Source organism: Oncorhynchus tshawytscha, linkage group LG11 (genome assembly GCF_018296145.1).
Source record: "Oncorhynchus tshawytscha isolate Ot180627B linkage group LG11, Otsh_v2.0, whole genome shotgun sequence".
NCBI lineage: Eukaryota > Metazoa > Chordata > Actinopteri > Salmoniformes > Salmonidae > Oncorhynchus > Oncorhynchus tshawytscha.
In genome coordinates this window covers 35,025,436-35,046,094 of record NC_056439.1, presented here as the reverse complement: position 1 = coordinate 35,046,094, position 20,659 = coordinate 35,025,436, and the positions used below count along the sequence as shown (strand labels likewise).

At 42.1% G+C, this 20,659-nt stretch overlaps 1 protein-coding gene across 7 annotated transcripts in view; it reads right to left on the bottom strand.

Annotated features, from left to right (window-relative positions):
* The window catches only part of LOC112261835 (inverted formin-2), a 30,886-nt gene that overhangs the window by 4,673 nt on the left and 5,554 nt on the right, over window positions 1–20,659 (bottom strand). For 4 of the 7 annotated variants that reach the window (XR_006084568.1, XM_024437458.2, XM_042330043.1 and 1 more), the window contains exons 2-20: window positions 17,505–17,916; window positions 11,211–11,326; window positions 10,546–10,705; window positions 7,856–7,889; window positions 7,479–7,620; window positions 7,221–7,353; window positions 6,476–7,045; window positions 6,169–6,311; window positions 5,989–6,050; window positions 5,803–5,905; window positions 5,612–5,697; window positions 5,299–5,399; window positions 4,377–4,447; window positions 3,402–3,509; window positions 3,188–3,258; window positions 2,962–3,082; window positions 2,662–2,826; window positions 2,411–2,513; window positions 2,144–2,296 (exon numbers count right to left, since the gene is read on the bottom strand). Coding sequence is in view for 6 of the 7 variants with exons in the window: in XM_024437458.2 (XP_024293226.1) it covers window positions 2,144–2,296; window positions 2,411–2,513; window positions 2,662–2,826; window positions 2,962–3,082; window positions 3,188–3,258; window positions 3,402–3,509; window positions 4,377–4,447; window positions 5,299–5,399; window positions 5,612–5,697; window positions 5,803–5,905; window positions 5,989–6,050; window positions 6,169–6,311; window positions 6,476–7,045; window positions 7,221–7,353; window positions 7,479–7,620; window positions 7,856–7,889; window positions 10,546–10,705; window positions 11,211–11,326; window positions 17,505–17,901 (2,839 nt within the window). In the remaining variant the exon portion in view is untranslated. Of the gene's footprint in view, window positions 1–2,143; window positions 2,297–2,410; window positions 2,514–2,661; window positions 2,827–2,961; window positions 3,083–3,187; window positions 3,259–3,401; window positions 3,510–4,376; window positions 4,448–5,298; window positions 5,400–5,611; window positions 5,698–5,802; window positions 5,906–5,988; window positions 6,051–6,168; window positions 6,312–6,475; window positions 7,046–7,220; window positions 7,354–7,478; window positions 7,621–7,851; window positions 7,890–10,545; window positions 10,706–11,210; window positions 11,327–17,371; window positions 17,917–20,659 lie in introns of those variants that run through there. The other 3 variants (XM_024437460.2, XM_042330044.1, XM_024437461.2) reach the window with 3 other exon arrangements.

Sequence of the window (20,659 nt, the reverse complement as noted above, 5' to 3'; positions counted from 1 at the left end):
TGGCTCTCATGAGGACCGCCACAGGAGAGGAAGACTCAGAGTTACCTCTGCTGTAGAGGATAAGGTCATTAAAAGTTAACGGCACCTCAGATTGCAGCCCAAATAAATGCTTCATGAAGTTCAAGTAACAGACATCAACTGTTCAGAAGAGACTGTGTTAATCAGGCCTTCATGGTCAAATAAACCACTACTAAAAGGACCAATAAGAAGAAGGGACTTGCTTGGGCCAAGAAACATGAGCAATGGACATTAGACTGGTGGAAATATGTCCTTTGGTCTGAGTCGTCCAAATTTGAGATTTGTGGTTCCAACTGCCTTATCTTTGTGAGACGTAGAGTAGGTGAACGGATGATCTCCGCATGTGTGGTTCCCACCGTGAAGTATGCAGAAGGAGGGGTGTGGGGGTGCTTTGCTGGTGACACGGTCAGTGATTTAATTAGAATTCAAGGCACACTTAACCAGCATGGCTACCACAACATTCTGCAGCGGTACACCATCCCATCTGGTTTGCGCTTAGTGGGACTATCATTTGTTTTTCAACAGGACAATGACCCAACACAACTCCAGGCTGTGTAAAGGGCTATTTGACCAAGGAGGAGTGTGATGGAGTGCTGCATCAAATGACCTGGCCTCCACAATCACCTGACCTCAACCCAATTGAGATGGTTTGGGATGAGTTGGACCACAGAGTGAAGAAAAAGCAGCTAACAAGTGCTCAGCATATGTGGGAACTCCTTCAAGACCGTTGGAAAAGCATTCCAGGTGAAGCTGGTTGAGAGAATGCCAAGAGTGTGCAAAGCTGTCAAGGCAAATCTGTCAGTTCGCTAGTCATCTGAGACATTCTCATCAATGATAAGATGACAAACTCTACAGTGGAAAGTCTACACATCAGAGTTATCGCATTCACATAGAATTGTGGTTCAATTTAAATGTTTGAATATGGGATGGGATGAAATGTGATTTTAGCTTCTAAAATGTGAGATTTGGGTTTTCATAAGGTAGGGCTCTGCTCAATCAGTGGCCCGCCCCTGTGAAGGGACATGGTCTATAAAACTTTTCAAACACGCCCTCCTCTCCCTTCCTATATAGGCCCTTGACCACAATATAACCTCCTGTTCCGAGGACGACGGTCCTATGTCAGACTGGTTCAGATAATAACTACAGAACGAAGCCAACATCAACGTGAGCTTTGGTTGCGAATGGTATGAACTTTGAACTCTTATTCACTACAGAAGTGATACCTCCTAGCCGTTGAGTTAACAACAGCAGATGCAAACGAGGGTTAGGAAGGAACAGACAGAGTATCCCGTCTATCACCCAACGACATAACTACAACGTAACCAATTGACCACCAGAGACATTCTTCAAAGGACAAAGGACTCGGTTTGGCAACACGGCCTTCCATCTACCACCAACCTACCAAAGCGCAGCTCAGAGTAAATATTTATTGCATTTTCCTTTTCCAAATAATTTAGAATGCATAAAATACTGTATTTACAATAGCACAGCTTCGGCCTTTGTTCCTCAGTCTTCCCGCTCCTTCACTCAAACCCAGCCCCTTTTCTTTTGTGTAACAAGCTGTCATATCTGTTCCGCCCACCAGGGACGTTTTCCTTTATGACGTATTTGTAATCAAGTTATGATTTAATTATGTGTATGTGTAATTAGTTAGGTATTCAGTAAATAAATAATTAAACCCAATTTTAGCCAGGTTTTGTGCATAACCAAGAATTTACAACTTTCAGATCAAACTGAATTAAGATGACGATTAATATTGACTGCTGTTGATGTAAAATATTACTAGGTCTTTAAGAGTTTATTCGGAAGATAACAGCTCTATGAATATTATTTCGTGGTGCCCGACTCTCTAGTTAATTACATTTACATGATTAGCTCAATCAGGTAACATTCATTACGGAGAAATTACTTTATAGAATAGCATGTCATATCACTTAATCCGCCATAGCCAAAGACACGACAGATGTCTTCACTATTATTCTACAATGTAGAAATTAGTCAAAATAAAGAATTGAATGGTGTTTCCAAACTTTTGACTGGTACTATATATCGGCGAAACCTGGTTATGTTTCAGTATAGGAGTGAAGCTGGAGACAGGACAGGGTCAGAGTCGTCTTGTCCTTACCAGGCTGGCCCGTATCCCTATTCATTTCACAAGAGAGGGGGCTATCCATTTCGCACCTGGACCGGGTCTTCCTGAGATGAAAGCCTTTCCGGATATCATTAAGGAGGTGGTCGATAATACAGCCATCGTCCTGTGGCGGGGGTCCTTTCCGGACTGGTGACAGAGAGATGTATTAAGATACCACATGGCAGGCTACTCTATCGTCTTAGTGAGAATACAAAACAGACTCTTGACAGACAGGAGATATGGACCATCAGAAGAACTCACTTATTTTTCCGTTCTCCCCCTTCTGTCTCTTGGATTCCTCCTCCTCAAGCTGCTTCTTCCTTTTCTCCGCCTTCACAGCCTGCTCTTTTCTGCTCTGGTTTTCCTGTGCATAGAACATTGAGAAATACGATTTGAGGCAACTTCATAACCAAACCTCTGTTTTCAATGTACTAGTGATGGAAATCAGTATGCATTATCAACATTTATCAAAACTTGTGGAATTCCGTCTATTAGTGATGTGCTCCTCTGACCTTTAAGGCTTTGATGAAAAGCCCCCTGAAGGTCTTAATGGTGCCGAAGAGCTCTTCCAGGGAGAGTTGGTTTGCATCCTCACACAGGTAGAGTGCCAGGTCACCCTTCTTCCTCACAATCTCTGTAAACCGCTTTTCCAAATTCAGGCAGGCCTCCAGGTTTTCCTTGGGGAGGGAAACGAGATTGAACCCTTGCCTTTTAAAGAACACTAGTGTATAGTTGACCTCCAAAAGAGTTTTATTTTTAAAAGTCATTTTTGGGAGGTAACCACAACAGAATACAATTCACTGGTTTCATACCTCAATGACCTTTTCGAACTGCTCCTTTACATCGTCCACAGAGTTGGTGACTTTCTTTGCCGCTTCTTTCAGTCGTTTTACTAAGGCACTGGCTTCTGCCTGAATGGAGTCAAGGTTGACTCTGATGGATAAAAGGCAATATTTATAAATGTTTTAATGTAATTTAATCATTTGTTTATCAATTGCAGAGCTCATAACAATTGTTTGAATAACAAGGGTTTTATACCCAGCTGCCTTTTCACAAATCTCAATGTCGTCAGGAAGGTTCAACAGCTCTGGGTGGTTCAGCTCTGTCTCCTGTAAACAAGTCATGAGTTTATTTATGATTTTGATTTCATTGTCCATGTGAAGTATGTTTGGTTTCTGTGAGGAGCACTGACCACAAAGTTGTTTTTATCCTCAGAAAAGCACTAAAGCGCTATTATTTATGATAGGGTTACCTCCAGAATGTGATGGAGCAGGGTAATGCGGCTCTTGTTGGCCTTAGTCTCAGTCAGCTTCAGCAGAGAGCTGATCTTAAAGCCCTCAGCGTTCCCTGTGTGACTTCCCTGTGAGCAAGCAGAGAGTCAGGAGTTAGAGCTTTTCAGACTGCATAAGTGTTGCATGTTTACGGGTGAGTGGAATGTCATCATCCTTCATCGATTGTTGACATTCAATATTAATGGTACATTACCACCACCAACTGGACTGGAGTATAAATCCATTATACTTTGTGATGCAAAAAGAGGAAAAAGGGAAAAAAACAAATTAGCCTGCCAACTAACCCTACATTCATTAAAAACCCACCACCCTATTTGATCGATGGTCTGGGAGAACGGGACACTCCCATTCAACACTCCCTGTAACTCTTCTGCAGTAAAATCTCGTAAACCCAAGTACTTCTCTGCAGCTGCTACAACAAAACCTATTTTCTGTGATTTACGTTCCATTTCAGCTTTACAGTTGATAACCATGGCAATGAACACCAAAAAGCCAGCCTTACTTGAAGCACATTTAATTCGTAGACCTATCATTCTGTACTGGCAAAAGTCTACTACCCACTGGGAGCCTCTTATCATCCCTCAACATTGACCCATCTTCCTCTACTTTCTTCACTGCCTCAGGATACAAACGCCTTCAGTACGTACAACTGACTGACAACCTCAACCGGTCTCTCTCGCACCGGACACTTCTGATCCTCAGCAACATGGGCACCTCTATAGTTAACACATACCTTTTTTTCACCAATACAACACATTCCTTAGTCCCATGCCCTCCTGCACACATCTAGGAATCTCCCTACCAACTGCAAAATGACCATAAACTTGGCACCTGAAACACTTGTGGGTTCGGCACGAAAGCTTTTACAGGCTAACTGATATCCTAACATTACTTTGTCAGGTAGGAATGCCATCCTTTGGAGAGTCCTTACTTACATAGTTGAGGAAGTTTCCCACATCAAGGATGAGCCTGCAGAAACTAGGCATGAGAGTGCTCATTCTGAGACCTGGGGAGATTTTTTTTTTAATGAAACATTCTACGCAAAAAAAAATGCTCTTTTAGACATTTTGAAAAACCAACACTTGAATAGTTAAAACATTTCCAGCACAAAGCAACAATTTGTTCTACATAGAACAGCATATAATAGTTACCACTCTTGACAGTTCTAACAAACACAATTATTCATAATAAATCTTACTGTGTCCTCTGCTAGCTTACAAAAATATGCAATGGATTCATAAGGAAATCATTGTAACATGAGTTTCAGTGGTGTAAACTACTTAAGTAAAAACACTTTAAAGTACTACTTAAGTAATTTTTGGGGTTCTGTATTTTACTACTTATATTTGACAACTTTTACTTCACTACATTACTAAAGAAAATAATGTACTTTTTATTCCATACATTTTCCCTGACACCCAAAAGTACTTGGTACATTTTGAATGCTTAGCAGGACAGAAAAATTGTCCAATTGACGCACTTATCAAGAGAACATCCCTGGTCATCCCTACTGCCTCTAATCTGGCGGACTCACTTAACACATGTTTTGTTTGTAAATTATGTCTGAGTGTTGGAGTGTGCCCCTGGCTATCCATACATTTCTAAAAACTGTACTGCCTGGTTTGCTTAATATAAGGAATTTTACTATAGATCCTTACGTATATCTTAGAAATGAAATGTACTTTTTATACTTAAGTATATTTAAAACCAAATACTTTTTCTTTAGTAGTTTTTTACTAGGTGACTTTCACATTAGTCATTCTCTATAAAAAAGGTATCTTTACTTTTACTCAAGTATGATTATTGGGTACTTTTTCCACCACTGGTGTTTATACAGGAAAGTTGGTGTTGACTTACACTGGCATGCTGATTCAACCACCTCTGCTTTGGGCTTGAGCATGTCCAGTACTGAGGTGGTCTCCTCACACAGCAACATACAGTCTATCCTCAGCTGGTAACTGTGGGTAGACACGAGAGCGAGGATACGAAGTAGGGATGGTATGGCAGGGAAGAGAGATACCATTGGGAATTAAGAAAGACAAGTCATGGAAGTGCCAAACAAAAACAGACACCAGATTCCGTTAACTCTCACAGCCAGAGATTCTTCTCTACATCCAGTTTCCAGTGAGGTGCCAGGAATTATGAAAATGAGAAAAGGAACAGCAGTTACCATGGTACAGCCAGGAGAGAGATGTAGAATCGGTCTACATTGGCCAACTTTAATTTTTCTCCCAGGAAGGATTTCAGGTTATCTATCTAAATTGAGACAGAAAAGGAAGGCTCTTTAGTCAGACCACCATGTTTGCTGTATTAATAAAGGTGATTTGCAAACATTGTGAAAGTCTCTGGTACCTACAGTACCTCATGTTTCTCAGGTAAGAGTTTAATAAGCTGCTTCAAGACCTCCACATCGAACTTAGAGCGATCCCCACTCTGAATCAACACCAGAAACTCATCATGAGAGCTAGATAGAGAAGCATGGAGAAAAAAAAGTAAGCTCAATGGGGTAAAAACATTGATATCAATACCGACTTAATGACAAATTACCATTTGAATTGCTTGAGAAATATGTTCAAATTCAAGTTCTTCTTTGCGTCAATAAAGGAGATCTGTAGAGAGAAGAGGGGAATAGACATTTTGTTAGGGAGGTTGTTTTAGGATTCATAATGAGCCATGTTTCTGGTGTGCTCCAGATACGAGAGCTGTAATGAGTGTTGACCAGTGCACCTCTTTAGGCTCCTTTTTGACAGGAGCAGCTGCCCCCTTGTCTTTGTGTTCGGTCACTGGGAGACAGAACAGCTGCTCAATGCTGGAGTAGTTGGGCTCCAGAGGAGAAACTTTCTGAGCTGAAGTCCACATGGAATGACCATCTGTGTGTATGTTAAAGGAGGGACAGAATAACCACAACACATCTGGAATTACCTCACAAAAAAGTATCCAACCAGACAATCTTTTCCCATCCTACATAGAGCAGACTGCCTCTGTAAACACAGGGGAGGATCATTAAAGAGAGATGCCAAGGTTTTCCACTCACCAGTGACAGCTCTGAGTTTCTGCCAGTTGAGCTTTTTCATCCTCAAGGTGGGGCAACGGCCTGCCTTGGAGGCAGCAGCAGAGGCACACCCCAGGGACTGGCTACTCTGGGCCACCACAATGCCACCTATGCCAGGGGGAGGTGGTGGTGGAGGAGGCAGGCCTGGCATACCGGGCAAGGGTGGGGGTGGTGGAGGTCCTCCACTGCCCATTCCTGGTGGGGGTGGAGGAGGGGGAGGGCACCCTGGGGGCACCTGCATCCCTGGTAGAGGAGTTGGTGGTGGGGGTACTCTACCTCCAATGTGTTGTAATGGTGGAGTGGGGGGTGGAGGAGGGGGAGGTGGGCACTGAAGGGGACCTGGTCCCATCAAATTGGGATATAGGAAAGGTGGAGGAGAGGACACTTTTGTGGAGCATTTGGTCAATCTTTCTTGGTCATCGTCCACCATGTCGGTCTGAACAGCCTTATCAATCTTCTTGGGTGGCAGACCATCCACAGCATCGACACCAGCTGTCCTGCGCTTGGAGAACACCAGGCGTTGCATAATCATCTCACAAGAGTCCATATGAGCTGGAGCACAGAAATCACACACAAACACTCAAATCTACTGAATTTTGTTGACATGTAACCAAGACAAACATTTTTCCTACGCACGCTGTTCACCCAGACTGCAGTCCTTTGCCCATAACTCTCTTAGAGGTCAGCTTATTGAACTATTGAATGTGTCAGGAGCGTGATGACTCACAGTCTTGATCCAGCAGAATGGCCCGGTTAGTGATGGCCTCCAAGGCTTGCCAGATGTCAGCCCTCTCGGGCCCCAGCAGCAGCAGGGCTTGTAGGATGGACAGCAGCTGGCGGGACGACGGAGAGCTGCTCACCTTGAGGTTGAACAACACACAACCAAACCTTATTTTGAGTGCACTTATAATTTTGTTGTTTACGGAACTAGCCATGAGTAGGTGACATGCAGTGTTATGGCAGTGCAGCTGACAGCTGTGCTCACTTTGTTGAAGAGGGTGATGAACACCTCCTGGTGACTGCTCATGTCTATGCCTCCATAGACCCTCAGCAGCTCCTCCTCATCCTCAGACATGGCCTCTTCAAACACCTCACACTGAATGATCAAGTCCTCATCCTCCTCATCTCTGTCTCACACACACACACAATTAAAAAGGGCCTATTGAACAAGTAGCCTGTTTACAATGTTTGTTTCCCACTTGCACATCAAATCAACAACATTTTTGACAAATGTGCAGGTAACAAAGGTTTTGTTTAACATTTCACTCAAACTATATTGTACTTGACCAATGCATGGGCATTTCTTATCTGCACATGACAAAAAAGTCACAATGAAATGAAGAAGTAAGTCAAGGCACTCACCTACATTTGGGCAGTATATCAAGTAATTGTAATCCTATAAAACAGAAACACTGCATTTAATAAAGACAGTCACAAAAACAACGATCCAACTCCCAATTGATCAGTTTCCTACTTTGTAGTAGGTTATTAAAAAGTTGGAACACTGTGAAATATGATCTGGAATCAGCGAGTGAAGTCAATTGCAGGTGAGCGATTAGGACATAATTATGGTGCGTTCAAGACAACTCGGAAATCTTCGACCTCAGACTTCAGTGCGTTCAAGACAACTGGGAACTCGAGTTGGATGACCAGCGTTCAAAACTATTTTTTCCAGTCAGAGCTTGTTTTTTCCAACCCACTAAAGTCGAAAGTCTGATATTTCTGAGTTCCGAGTTCCCAGTTGTTTTGAGCGTGGCATACACATCGAAAACTCAGACATCATATCAGAGCTTTGACTTCTGCTGCATTCATAACCAAGTGGAAAGTGGGAATTTACCAGTTGGATGCATTCAGGTGGTTGAATTCATTGAGAAACACTGAATGGCAAACAAGCTGTGTAAACCATAAACTAAAAGTACAGCTATCATGCTTGTAAACAAATTATAGTGTTAAAAAATCATATTAATAGATTGCATTTTATAAATAATGTTTTGTTGCTGCATTTAACTGCTGCATTTAACTGCCAGAGGTAATTTCCTTATTAGGTGACGTCAGAGGTCAGCATCTGGGAGAAGTGGGAACTCAGGATGACAGATGAGTTTCCCACCAGTAATTACCAGTTGGATGTCCGTTCAAAGGAATTTTCCCAGTCGTATGTGGTAAATTCCCCTTCCCACTTGGTTACTAATGCAGCATTCTCCTACCTGAAGATCAATGACTTCTCAATTTCTCTCTATGAGCTCGTTTTTTTTGAGTTCCCAGTTGTTTTGAATGCATCAAAAATCAATTTGCAGTAGAGTGGTGATGTGGAACAACTTTAAATAGGCTACATTTACAGAATTATTTGAAAAAAATCTAAAATGTATTTCACATTTACCGTGAATAGCAAAATCACAAAGAAAGGGAATGGCGACTTGACTTCAGACAAGCTTTTGTTAGACTGCCGCCAATAGGCCATTATAAAAAGGTAGGCATAAATCAAAGCCTGTTCATAGAGAATAGCCTACTTAGCCCAATATAATGGTGCTCTCAAGACAACTGCGAATTCGAAAAAAAAAAGGTTAAATCATGACGTAAGTGATCTTTAGGTTAACGCTCTAGAAAGATGCCTGAGTTTCTGACATGGAATTTCGAGTTGGATGACCATTCGGAGCTAGTTTTTTCCCTGAGTTCCCAGTTGTCTTGAACGCACTGAAGTCAGAAGTCAGAGATTTCCAAGTTTTGAGTGGTGAGTTCTGAGTGGTTTTGAACGCGGCATTAGACCGCTTTGGAATGATCTTAGACTTCTTCTTATTAATTAAATAAATAATCAGAGGTCTAATATTGGGATAGACAATACTGTAACCTGTCAAGAACCATAATATTATGCATAGCATAAGTTTATCAAGTTTATCAAAATTTGATATGCCTACTATGCCAATATTTCTTCAACAATTTCAGCACACAAATCTACAGCATACTGTAGCTAGGCCTAATCTTGATTTCCCCTTCATTAAAACACATATTTTTCAAAAACAAAAAAAAGATTAATGTAACACCATCTATGCCAGACACAAATGCATAATTGTATCCCTGAATATGAGGTTTGCACAAGATTCAGGTGTTTGGGGACAAGATAGGGGACAGATTGAGGACAGGCATGTACAGTAGCTAGAAGGACCTAGTGACATACACTACATGACAAAAAGAATGTGGACAACTGCTTGTCGAACATCTCACTCCAAAATCATGGGCATTAATATGGAGTTGGTCCCTACTTTGCTGCTATAACAGCCTCCACTCTTCTGGGAAGGCATTCCACTCGATGTTGGAACATTGCTGTGGGGACTTGCTACCATTCAGCCACAAGAGCATTAGTGAGGTCGGGCACTGATGTAGGGAGATTAGGCCTGGCTCACAGTCGGCATTCTAATTCATCCCAAAGGTTTTCGATGAGGTTGAGGTCAGGGCTCTGTGCAGGCCAGTCAAGTTCTGCCACACTGTTCTCGACAAGCCATTTCTGTATGGACCTCACTTTGTACATGGGGCATTGTCATGCTGAAACAGGAAAATGTCTTCCCCAAACTGTTGCCACAAAGTTGGAAGCACGGAATCGTCTTGAATGTCATTGTATGCTGTAGCGTTCAGATTTCCCATCACAGGAACTAAGGGGCCTAGCCCGAACCATTGAAGAGGAGTAGGACAACATTACACAGGCCACAATAAACACCCTGATCAACTCTATGTGAAGGAGATGTGTCGCGCTGCATGAGGCAAATGGCGGTCACACCAGATACTGACTGGTTTTCTGATCCACGCCGGTACATTTTTTAAAGTTATCTGTAACCAAGAGATACATATACGTGTTCCCAGTCATGTGAAATCCTTCGATTAGGGCCTAATGAATATATTTCAATTATAACTCAGTAAAATCTTTTAAATGGTTGCATGTTGCGTTTTATAGTTTTGTTCAGTATACATTTTGTCATTAACAATGTGCCACTGTGTGACCTTGCAGATGAACTGAATCTCTGCCAAGTGGCTGAGTAGTGAAGATAAACAATGCGCTGTACCAATAAATTCCTTGCGGATCTTGTCTCTCTGTTGCAGGTCGTCTGTCCCAAAGATGATGGCGTTGATGACACTGAGGAGGGTGACCATGTAGGGCATGTTGTCTGTGGCCTGCAGCTCGTTCATGATCACACTGAAGCGATACAGCTGGGTCTTCACACCCTACGGGACAAATGAACACATTAGACATACTGTATATCATTCACTCACACTGTGTGAGGACAGCCCCACCCCCCCCCCCATACACGGAATGGTTTAATATTGATCAGAAAGTAACATTAATCAATGTATTGACAACTATGGATGTAACTAGATAACAGAATTAAGTTACTTAGGCAGTCTAACATCTGTACACTAGAAGACATTTCTGGGGGCTAAGTCATATGGTTATTCAGTAATGTATGGAATTAATAAAAATGACTTTAATTATCCTATTTAATGATGGTTTTTTGAGCTGAAATAGCATGTAACATTTTTTTTTGTCATATCTGATTTCTGTCAGCTTTCATCAAAATCACACATACTGTTATGTGTACTTTCCCCCCAGCATTTTTCTCTCATTATCCTTCCTAAATCACAATCAGGCAACTTATCCTGTAGATGAATGGTATATATTTCCATAGCCTCTGTCCATTAGTGAAAGCTTGTCTGGCTGTATGACACTTGCCTTGTAATGGTCCAGGGCATCCAGGGCCAGACGGTAACCATCAGAGGAGAACATGCTCAGGGCAGCAAGCAGCTCAAACACCTGCTTCTTCACCATGGTATTGGACGTGTCCAAGGCTGTGGTAAGACATTGTCACAGTCAGTGTACACATAGGGTGTATTCATTATGTTGACCGTGCTGCAAAACATTTTGTCTGTTGCAAAACCGAAATGGAACGGAAAATGTTTTTCATTGAAAGTTTCTATTGGACAAATTCAGGTAGGTCCCTCCCTGTTTTGTTCCGTTTGCTCTGTTTGGTTCTGTTTGGTTTGATTTCAGTTGCAAGATGTAATGAATACAACCATGGTTATGGTCCTCATATTACATCCTGCCTCTTTCTTTCTCCCTTGTCTGGTGACCTCTAGAATGTTATGGCTTAATTTAAGGAAACGTGACGTGAACTTTGCCACTTTTCTGAAAACATGTTGTGTTTGTGACAAGTGTGTCTGTGTATGTGAAGATGTTGCAATGCACTGTCTCTCCACACAGTGTCTCACTCCATACACTTTGTCTGACATAATAGCCTATATCTGACCTGAATTGTTCCATGTTGCCATTGTACTCCTAAATCTACAACTGAATAAAAATGTTATGTATGTGCATTTATACTCACTATGGCCTTTACATTATATATACAGTACCAGTTAAATGTTTGGACACACCTACTCATTCAATTCTTTATTTGTACTATTTTCTACATTGTAGAATAGTATTGAAGACATGAACACTATGAAATAACACATATGGAATCATGTAGTAACCAAAAAAGTGTTAAACAAATCAAAATATATTTTATATTTGAGATTCTTCAAAGTAGCCACCCGTTGCCTTGTTCCAGGTAGTCACTTGGAATGCGTTTCAATTAACAGATGTGCCTTGTTAAAAGTTAATTTGTGGAATTTCTTACCTCCTTAATGCGTTTGAGCCAATCAGTTGTGTTGTGACAAGGTAGGGGTGATATACAGAATATAGCCCTATTTGGTAAAAGACCAAGTCCATATTTTTGCAAGAACAGCTCAACTAAGCAAAAAGAAACGACAGTCCATCCTTACTTTAAGACAAGAACTTTTAAAAGTTTCTTCAAGTGCAGACGCAAAAACCATCAAGCGCTATGATGAAACTGGCTCTCATGAGGACCGTCACATGAAAGGAAGACCCAGAGTTACCTCTGCTGCAGAGGATAAGTTCATTAGAGTAACCAGCCTCAGAAATTGCAGCCCAAATAAATGCTTCACGGAGTTCAAATATCAGACATCTCAACATCAACTATTTAGAGGAGACTGCATGAATCAGGCCTTCAAGGTCAAATTGCTGCAAAGAAACCACTACTAAAGGACACCAAAAATAAGAAGAGACTTGCTGGGGCCAAGAAACATGAGCAATGGACATTAGACCAGTGGAAATCTGTCCTTTGGTCTGAGGAGGCCAAATTTGAGATTTTTGGTTCCAACCGCTGTGAGACACAGAGTAGGTGAACGAACCTTGCTGTTAACACTGTTGGTAATTTATTTAGAATTCAAGGCACACTTAACCAGCATGGCTACCACAGCATTCTGCAGCGATACGCCATCCCATCTGGTTTGCTCCTGGTGGGACTATCATTTGTTTTTAAATACCACAATGACCCAACACACCTCCAGGCTGTGTGAGGGCTATTTGACCAAGAAGGAGAGCGATGGAGTGCTGCATCAGATGACTTGGCCTCCACAATCACCCAACCTCAACCGAATTGAGATGGTTTGGGATGAGTTGGACCACAGAGTGAAGGAAAAGCAGCCAACTAGTGCTCAGCAGATGTAGGAACTCCTTCAAGACTGTTGGAAAAGCATTCCAGGTGAAGCTGGTTGAGAGAATGCCAAGCGTGTGCAAACCTGGATGGCATACCAGTGGAAGTATACCAAACATTTTTTGATATACTCAGAGGACCAATATTAGCAAGTTTTAACCACTCCTGTATAAACAACAGATTATCGGACACGCAACAAGAACGTCTGATTTCATTATTACTGAAACAGAATCCAAGTGGTATATATAAAGTCCATTTATATCCAGTCCATTTAAAAAATTGGAGGTCTCTTAAACTTCAGTGTTGTGATGGAAAAGTTCTAGCTAAATACTTGGCACATAGAATTTAAAAGGTTTTTGTCAGATATTATTCATTCTAATCAGATAGATTTTTTACATGGACGATACATTGGAGATCATTTAAGACGAGTACTGGAAACAATAGAATACTATGGATTATCGGGGAAACCAGGCATGGTTTTGTCACTCCCTGACCTTAGAGATCCTTTTTATGTCTCTATTTTGGTTTGGTCAGGGCATGAGTTGGGGTGGGCATTCTATGTTTTGTGTTCTATGTTTTCTATTTCTGTGTGTTTGGCTGGGTGTGGTTCTCAATCAGAGGCAGCTGTCTATCGTTGTATCTGATTGAGAACCATACTTAGGTAGCCTTTTCCCACCTGTGTTTTGTGGGTAGTTGTTTTCTGTTTTGTGTCTTTCTGCACCTGACAGGACTGTTTTGGTTTTTGTTCATTCTCTTTGTTATTTTAGTTATTTCAGTGTTCAGTTCAAATAAAAGTATGAACATGTACCACACTGCGCTTTGGTCCACACCTTCTTCCACAGATGATCGTTACAGAACTACCCACCACCAAAGGACCAAGCAGTGTGGCCAGGAGAGGCAGCCCCAAGAATTTATTTTGGGGGGGCACACGGGACGGTCGGCGGAGCAGAGGATGGAACCAGAGCCAGTCAGGGTGAAATTGGAGGTGAGCGACGACAGCAAAGCAGAAACAGTGAAGGAGTTGATGGGGAGATTGGAGGAGAGAGGAATGAGAGAGTTGCTGTGTTGGTGCATGAGGCACGACATCCACCCGATGGAGCATGTCCTCGATTTGATGTCACCTGAGTCAGCTCTCCATTCTCGTCCTGAGGTGCGTGCTAGCCGTCTGGTGAAGACTGTGCCAGCCCCAAGCACCAGGCCTCCTGTGCTCCTCCCCAGCCCTGCACGTCTTGTGCCAGCTTGGTGCTACAGATGTCCAGTACGCGTTCTTAGCCCGGTGCTCTACATTCCAGCTCCCCGCATCTGCCGGAGTAGGGTGAGGATCCAGCCAGGAGGATGGTGCCAGCCCTGCTCTCCAGACCTCCTGTACGTGTCCTCGGGCCAGGATATCCCCCGCTGGCTCTAGGTACAGTTTCCCCAGTTCGCCAGGAGATCCCATTCAGCCTGGAGGAGTGGTGTCAAGGCTACGCACCAGATCTCCAGTGCTACCCCACAGCCCGGTCTGTCCTGTGCCTCCTCCACGGACCAGCCCTCCTGTCCGGAGCTGCCAGAGTCGCCCTCCTGTCCGGAGCTGCCACGCTGCACTTTGGTCCACACCTTCTTCCACAGATGATAGTTACAGGTTTTCATAGCTGATTTTGAAAAGGCTTTTGATAAAGTACGACTTCAGTTTATATATACTGTTGAAGTCGGAAGTATACTTACACTTATGTTGGAGTCATTAAAACTTGTTTTTCAACCACGTTCGAGAAGTGCAAATCAATCTCAGAACAACAGCAAAGGACCTTGTGAAGATGCTGGAGGAAACAGGTACAAAAGTATCTATATCCACAGTAAAACGAGTCCTATATCGACATAAACTGAAAGGCTGCTCAGCAAGGAAGAAGCCACTCCTCCAAAACTCCCATTAAAAAAAGCGAGACTACGGTTTGCAATTGCACATGGGGACAAACATCGTACTTTTTAGAGAAATGTCCTCTGGTCTGATGAAACAAAAATAGAACTATTTGGCCATAATAACCATCTTTATGTTTGGAGGAAAAATGGGGATGCTTGCAAGCCAAATAACCCCATTCCAACCGTGAAGCGCGGGGCTGGCAGCATCATGTTGTGGGGGTGCTTTGCTGCAGGAGGGACTGGTGCACTTCACAAAATAGATGGCATCATGAGGGAGGACAATTATGTGGATATATTGAACCAACATCTCAAGACATCACTCAGGAAGTTAAAGTTTGGTCACAAATGGGTCTTCCAAATGGACATTGACCCCAAGCATACTTCCAAAGTTGTGGCAAAATGGCTTAAGGACAACAAAGTCAAGGTATTGGAGGGGCCATCACAAAGCCCTGACCTCAATAGAAAATTTGTGGGCAGAACTGAAAAAGCACATGTGAGCAAGGAGGCCTACAAACCTGACTCAGTTACACCAGCTCTGTCAGGAGGAATGGGCCAAAATTCACCCAACTTATTGTGGGAAGTTTGTGGAATGCTACCCGTAACGTTTCACCCAAGTTAAACAATTTAAAGGCAATGCTACTAAATACTAATTGAGTGTATGTAAACTTCTGACTCACTGGGAATGTGATGAAAGAAATAAAAGCTGAAATAAATCATTCTCTACTATTATTCTGACATTTCACATTAAAATAAAGTGGTGATCCTAACTGACAGAAGACAGGGAATTTTTACTCTGATTAAATGTCAGGAATTGTGAAAAACTGAGTTTAAATGTATTTGTCTAAGGTGTATTTAAACTTCTGACTTCAACTGTATATGTGTAAATGTCTGAATGCTTATGTGTGTATATATACATAAATCTATATTTAAAAATGTATATGGTGGATAGGAAATGATGCAGACAATTACATTGATGGAAGCAACAATCTATCAGCAATATTAAAGCTGATCCACCCCCTAATTTTTTTTTATTTTTACAAATAACAAAAAAAAAGAGTGCAAACCTGTCATCAAGGCTAAGGGTGGCTACTTTGAAGAATCTCAAATATAAACTGTATTTTCATTTGTTTAACACTTTTTTGGTTACTACACAAATCCATATGTGTTATTTCATAGTTTTGATGTCTTCACTACTATTCTACAATGTAGAAAATAGTCAAATAAAGAAAAACCTTGAGTGAGTAGGTGTGTCCAAACTTTTGACTGGTACGGTATATACACTACTGTTCAAAAGTTTACTTGTTTTTGAAAGAAAAGCTATTTTTTTGTCCATTTAAATAACATTGAATTGATCAGATATACAGTGTAGATATTATTAATGTTGTAAATTACTTATGTTGCTCGAAATGGCAGATTTTTAATGGAATATCTACATAGGCGTACAGAGGCCCATTATCAGCAACTATCACTGCTGTGTTCCAATGGCACATTGTGTTAGCTAATCTAAATTCAGAATTTTAAAAGGCTAATTGATCATTAGAAACCCTTTTGCAATTATGTTTGCACAGCTGAAAACTGTTATTATGATTAAATAAGCAATAAAACTGGCCTTCTTTAGACTAGTCACGTATCTGGAGCATCAGCATTTGTGGGTTCGATTACAGGCTCAAAATGGCCAGAAACAAAAAAAAATTATCTGAAACTTGTCAGTCTGTTCTTGTTCTGAGAAATGAAGGCTATTTCATGCGAGAAATTGCCAAGAAACTGAAGATCTCGTACAACGCTGTGTCCTACTGAGCAAGAGGACAAGTACATTAGAGTGTCTAGTTTGAGAAACAGACGCCTCACACGTCCTTAACTGGCAGATTCATTAAATAGTACCCGCAAAACACCAGTCTCAATGTCGACAATGAAGAGCCGACTCCGGGATGCTGGCCTTCTAGGCAGAGTTGCAAAGAAAAAGCCATATCTCAGACTGGCCAATAAAAAGAAAATATCAAGATGGGCAAAATAACAGACACTGGTCACCAGATCTCAACCCTATCGATCTGTTGTGGGAGCAGCTTGACCGTATGGTAGGTAAGAAGTGCCCATCAAGCCATTCCAACTTGTGGGAGGTGATTCAGGAAGCATGGGGTGAAATCTCTTCAGGTTACCTCAACAACTTGATAACGAGAATGCCAAAGGTCTTCAAGGCTGTAATTGCTGTAAATGGAGGATTCTTTGACAAAGCAAAGTTTGAAGGACACAATTATTATTTCAATTAAAAATGGTTATTTATAACCTTGTCAACATCTTGACTATATTTCCTTTCATTTTGCAACTCATTTTATGTATGCTTTCATGGAAAACAAGGACATTTCTAAGTGACACCAAACTTTTGAACTAACACAACGTGCCATGTATACTGTATATATATTTTTGTTTTGTGCACACATACTTGATATCCTGTTTCATAAGCCCATACGGGCTGGGCACCAATTGGTGTACGAGGCGGAAATAAAATAATTAAATCATCAGTGGAACACATTTTTAAACACTGCATTTCTCCTCATTCCTAGGTGATGTAGAACCTTGGGAGAGTTTGCGGATGTAGCCCTCATTCTCCACGATAAAGTGGATCCCAGCCGAGGAGTTCATGACGGCCCGGACACAGCTGACACAGGTAAGCTGCAGCAGGGCATCTGTGATGCGGGAGCAGCCCCTCCCAGATAGCCTGTCCAGGGCCTCCAGCAGCAGGTCCAGCCCACTCAGCTCCAGGAACTGGACCATCCAGGACTCCTCGCTGCCCTCCAGACGACGCTTCAGCCCAGAGTAGTTGACCACACTGGGCACTTGGAGCATGAGGATGCACAGCTCTGGGTCGGCACTCTCCAGGTTGGCCTCCAGCTGGGTGTCTGAGTCCTGGGAGGAGCCCAGATGGCCCCTCACCACCGCCCACTTCCTCTTCCCATCCGTCTTCACTGACATGGTGATGGAGAGGGTCTGTGGACGGAAGTTAAGGTAGTTTAATTAATTAAGGGGGCAAGAGGTTCAGTTCAGCATCATAGTGAACATAAACCTGTTTACTATAAAGTGCTGAAAAGGGTGAAAAGTGAATTTTCTTTTGCCGTTCATAGTCAAACTGTTATTGGCATCGTTTTGTGCAAACAAGCCATTAACTATTTGACCTGCAGATGGACTTTTTCATAAATATGCAGGACAACTAGTCCCCATTAGATTTGTTTCAGGGCATTCCTGTCTAAAGGATGCAAGCCTTTATCACAACATAGCACATTCATAAGAAATGACAGCTCTGCACATTGTGGGACAAGTGAATGATATGTCAGCAGTCCTGTCGTCATTAGTCCTGCCAAACATCCAAACTTAATCCTGCGGTGAAAGGGAAGCGACTCGCTGTCAGCTAATCAACAGCAAACACAAAGACAGGCATGACAAAGACTGTGCATATTTATGGGAGATATTATTCTGTGTATATACTCTATTTTCAATTACATCCAACCGTAAACAAGGTTTTGAGTAATAGTATCACTGTGAAGAGAAAAATACCACCCAGGATATTAATAAACTCATCTGATCTCAGACCGTGAGTGGCACATTTTGATCACACAAGTGACCTTTTCTGGGATAGCCCCAGAACACTGCTCCCTCACAGTACCCTGCACCACTACCAGATACGCACAACATCTCTTGCAATGTGTAACCAGCAGAGGAGGCTGGTAAGAGGAGGATGGCTCATAATAATGAATAGAATGGAATTAATGGAACCAGGCGTTTGGTGTGTTTGAGACCATTCAATTTATTCCGTTCCAGCCATTACTATGAGCCCATCCTCCTCTTACCAGCCTCCTCTGCTGGTTACACATTGCAAGAGATGTGTGCCACCAGCCACCACTGGTAATCGGTGTATGCAAGCGGCCACACTGACTGGGTAGGGATTGAGTCTAAAAAAGGGCGAAATTCCCAGAAATACTTCATCTGTAGTTGCAAAGTGTGACGTGATGATCTAGCAATCTAATGAACATATTAGAGGTAGAATTTTCCTCCCAAAATGCCTTTAATTATATCACACTTGCCAAGACTAACCTAAAGAGATGGTATTGGAGAGGATAAATATAAACAACAAAATTGCAGCTCTGCACGCAGCTCTCCAACACATGGCCTTAGCTAAGGAATCTGGGCTATGTAAATAATGTTTCTGTGTTGAGTTTAATGTAAAAGGCTCTCGAACAATCTACGCAGAATAACAAAGGGGTAAAAACACTGGGTACAGATGATAAGATTCCACCACAGTGGGAATTTAGATGGAACTCAAGTCAACCCTGAAATGCAAGAAACTGTAAACTCCTACAAATTGGATTTCCATTCAGTTCTCAAGTTCCCTATAATTCAACAGGCAAAAAAAGGAGCGGTTCTATTCCAGACACGTTTGTGGCGTGGCTGATTCCACCCCCGATTTGGGCTGCCAGTGTGACAATGTTACCATGGCAGCCAGGCCTTCTCCTCCTCCGTCAAAAAGCTCTGTTCATTAGCTACAGAATGGGTGGAATATCTCCTGCTTCACTGGCTGCTTTCTGATATCTAATGATATTTATACTCAAGCATTTGAACACCTTACAAGGATCTACAATCTATTCAACTGTACAAAGTGATGTACAGTAGGGTCCATGGTAAATAGAAGGGTTGTTTCACCAATTCTGTGCCTTTTCAGTAGTTACATTTTTCATTTTTTATTTCACCAAATGTTACCATTCTGGCATAAAATGCACATGTTCAATAAAAAAAAACGCATTTTCCCATATCAGTAAGTGCCTATTAAGTGCCAAATAAAGTAACAGAGTTGACGACTTAAATCCTCCACAAATCCCCTTGTGACAGGGGGAATCGAAAAATGTATTATTATTTTATTTTATTTTTATGCTGCTGCAGTGGATAGTGGCCATTTTACGGGCTCCTGACCAATTCTGCTATTTTGTTTTTAATGCTAATCTTAACTTTTTTTTGTACATAATGTCTCTGCCATCACTTCCTATGACCCAAAAGGCTTCTGGACATCAGAACAGTGATCACTAACCTCGATTTGGATGAAGATTTCTACTTCAACGAGTTGGCAGCTCTGGACGTTTACTCCAGACCAAGCTCTAATCCCCGGGACTCAAAAGAGGAGGCGGTAGCGAAAAAGAGGCAGGTGAGGCGGTCTCCTAACGAGATTAGTTCGGCAAACAAATAGACCGCCATTGACCTGTGTTCTGTTGTCGAATGTGCAGTCACTGGAGAACAAACTGGATGAACTCCGTTCGAGACAATCCTATCAACGGGACCTGAAGAACTGTAATATTATTTGTTTCTCTTGGCTGAACAAGGACATGGATAAAATATATCTTGCGGGTTTCTCCATGCATTGTCTAGACCAGACGGCAGCCTCGGGTAGGTAAGCATAATGGGGAGGGGTGTGTCTCTTTGTCAACAGCAGCAGGTGCACAATCTCTAATATTAAGGAAGCCTTGAGTTTTTGCTCGCCTGAGTTAGAATACCTCATTATAAGCTGCAGACCATATTACTCACCAATTTTTCGTAGCTGTCTATTTACCACCACAAACCGATGCTGGAACTAAGACCACACTCAACGAGCTGCATAGGATCATAAATAAACAAGAAAATGCACATCCAGAGGCGACGCTTCTCATGGCCGGTGATTTTAATGCAGGGAAACTGCAGGGAAATGCAG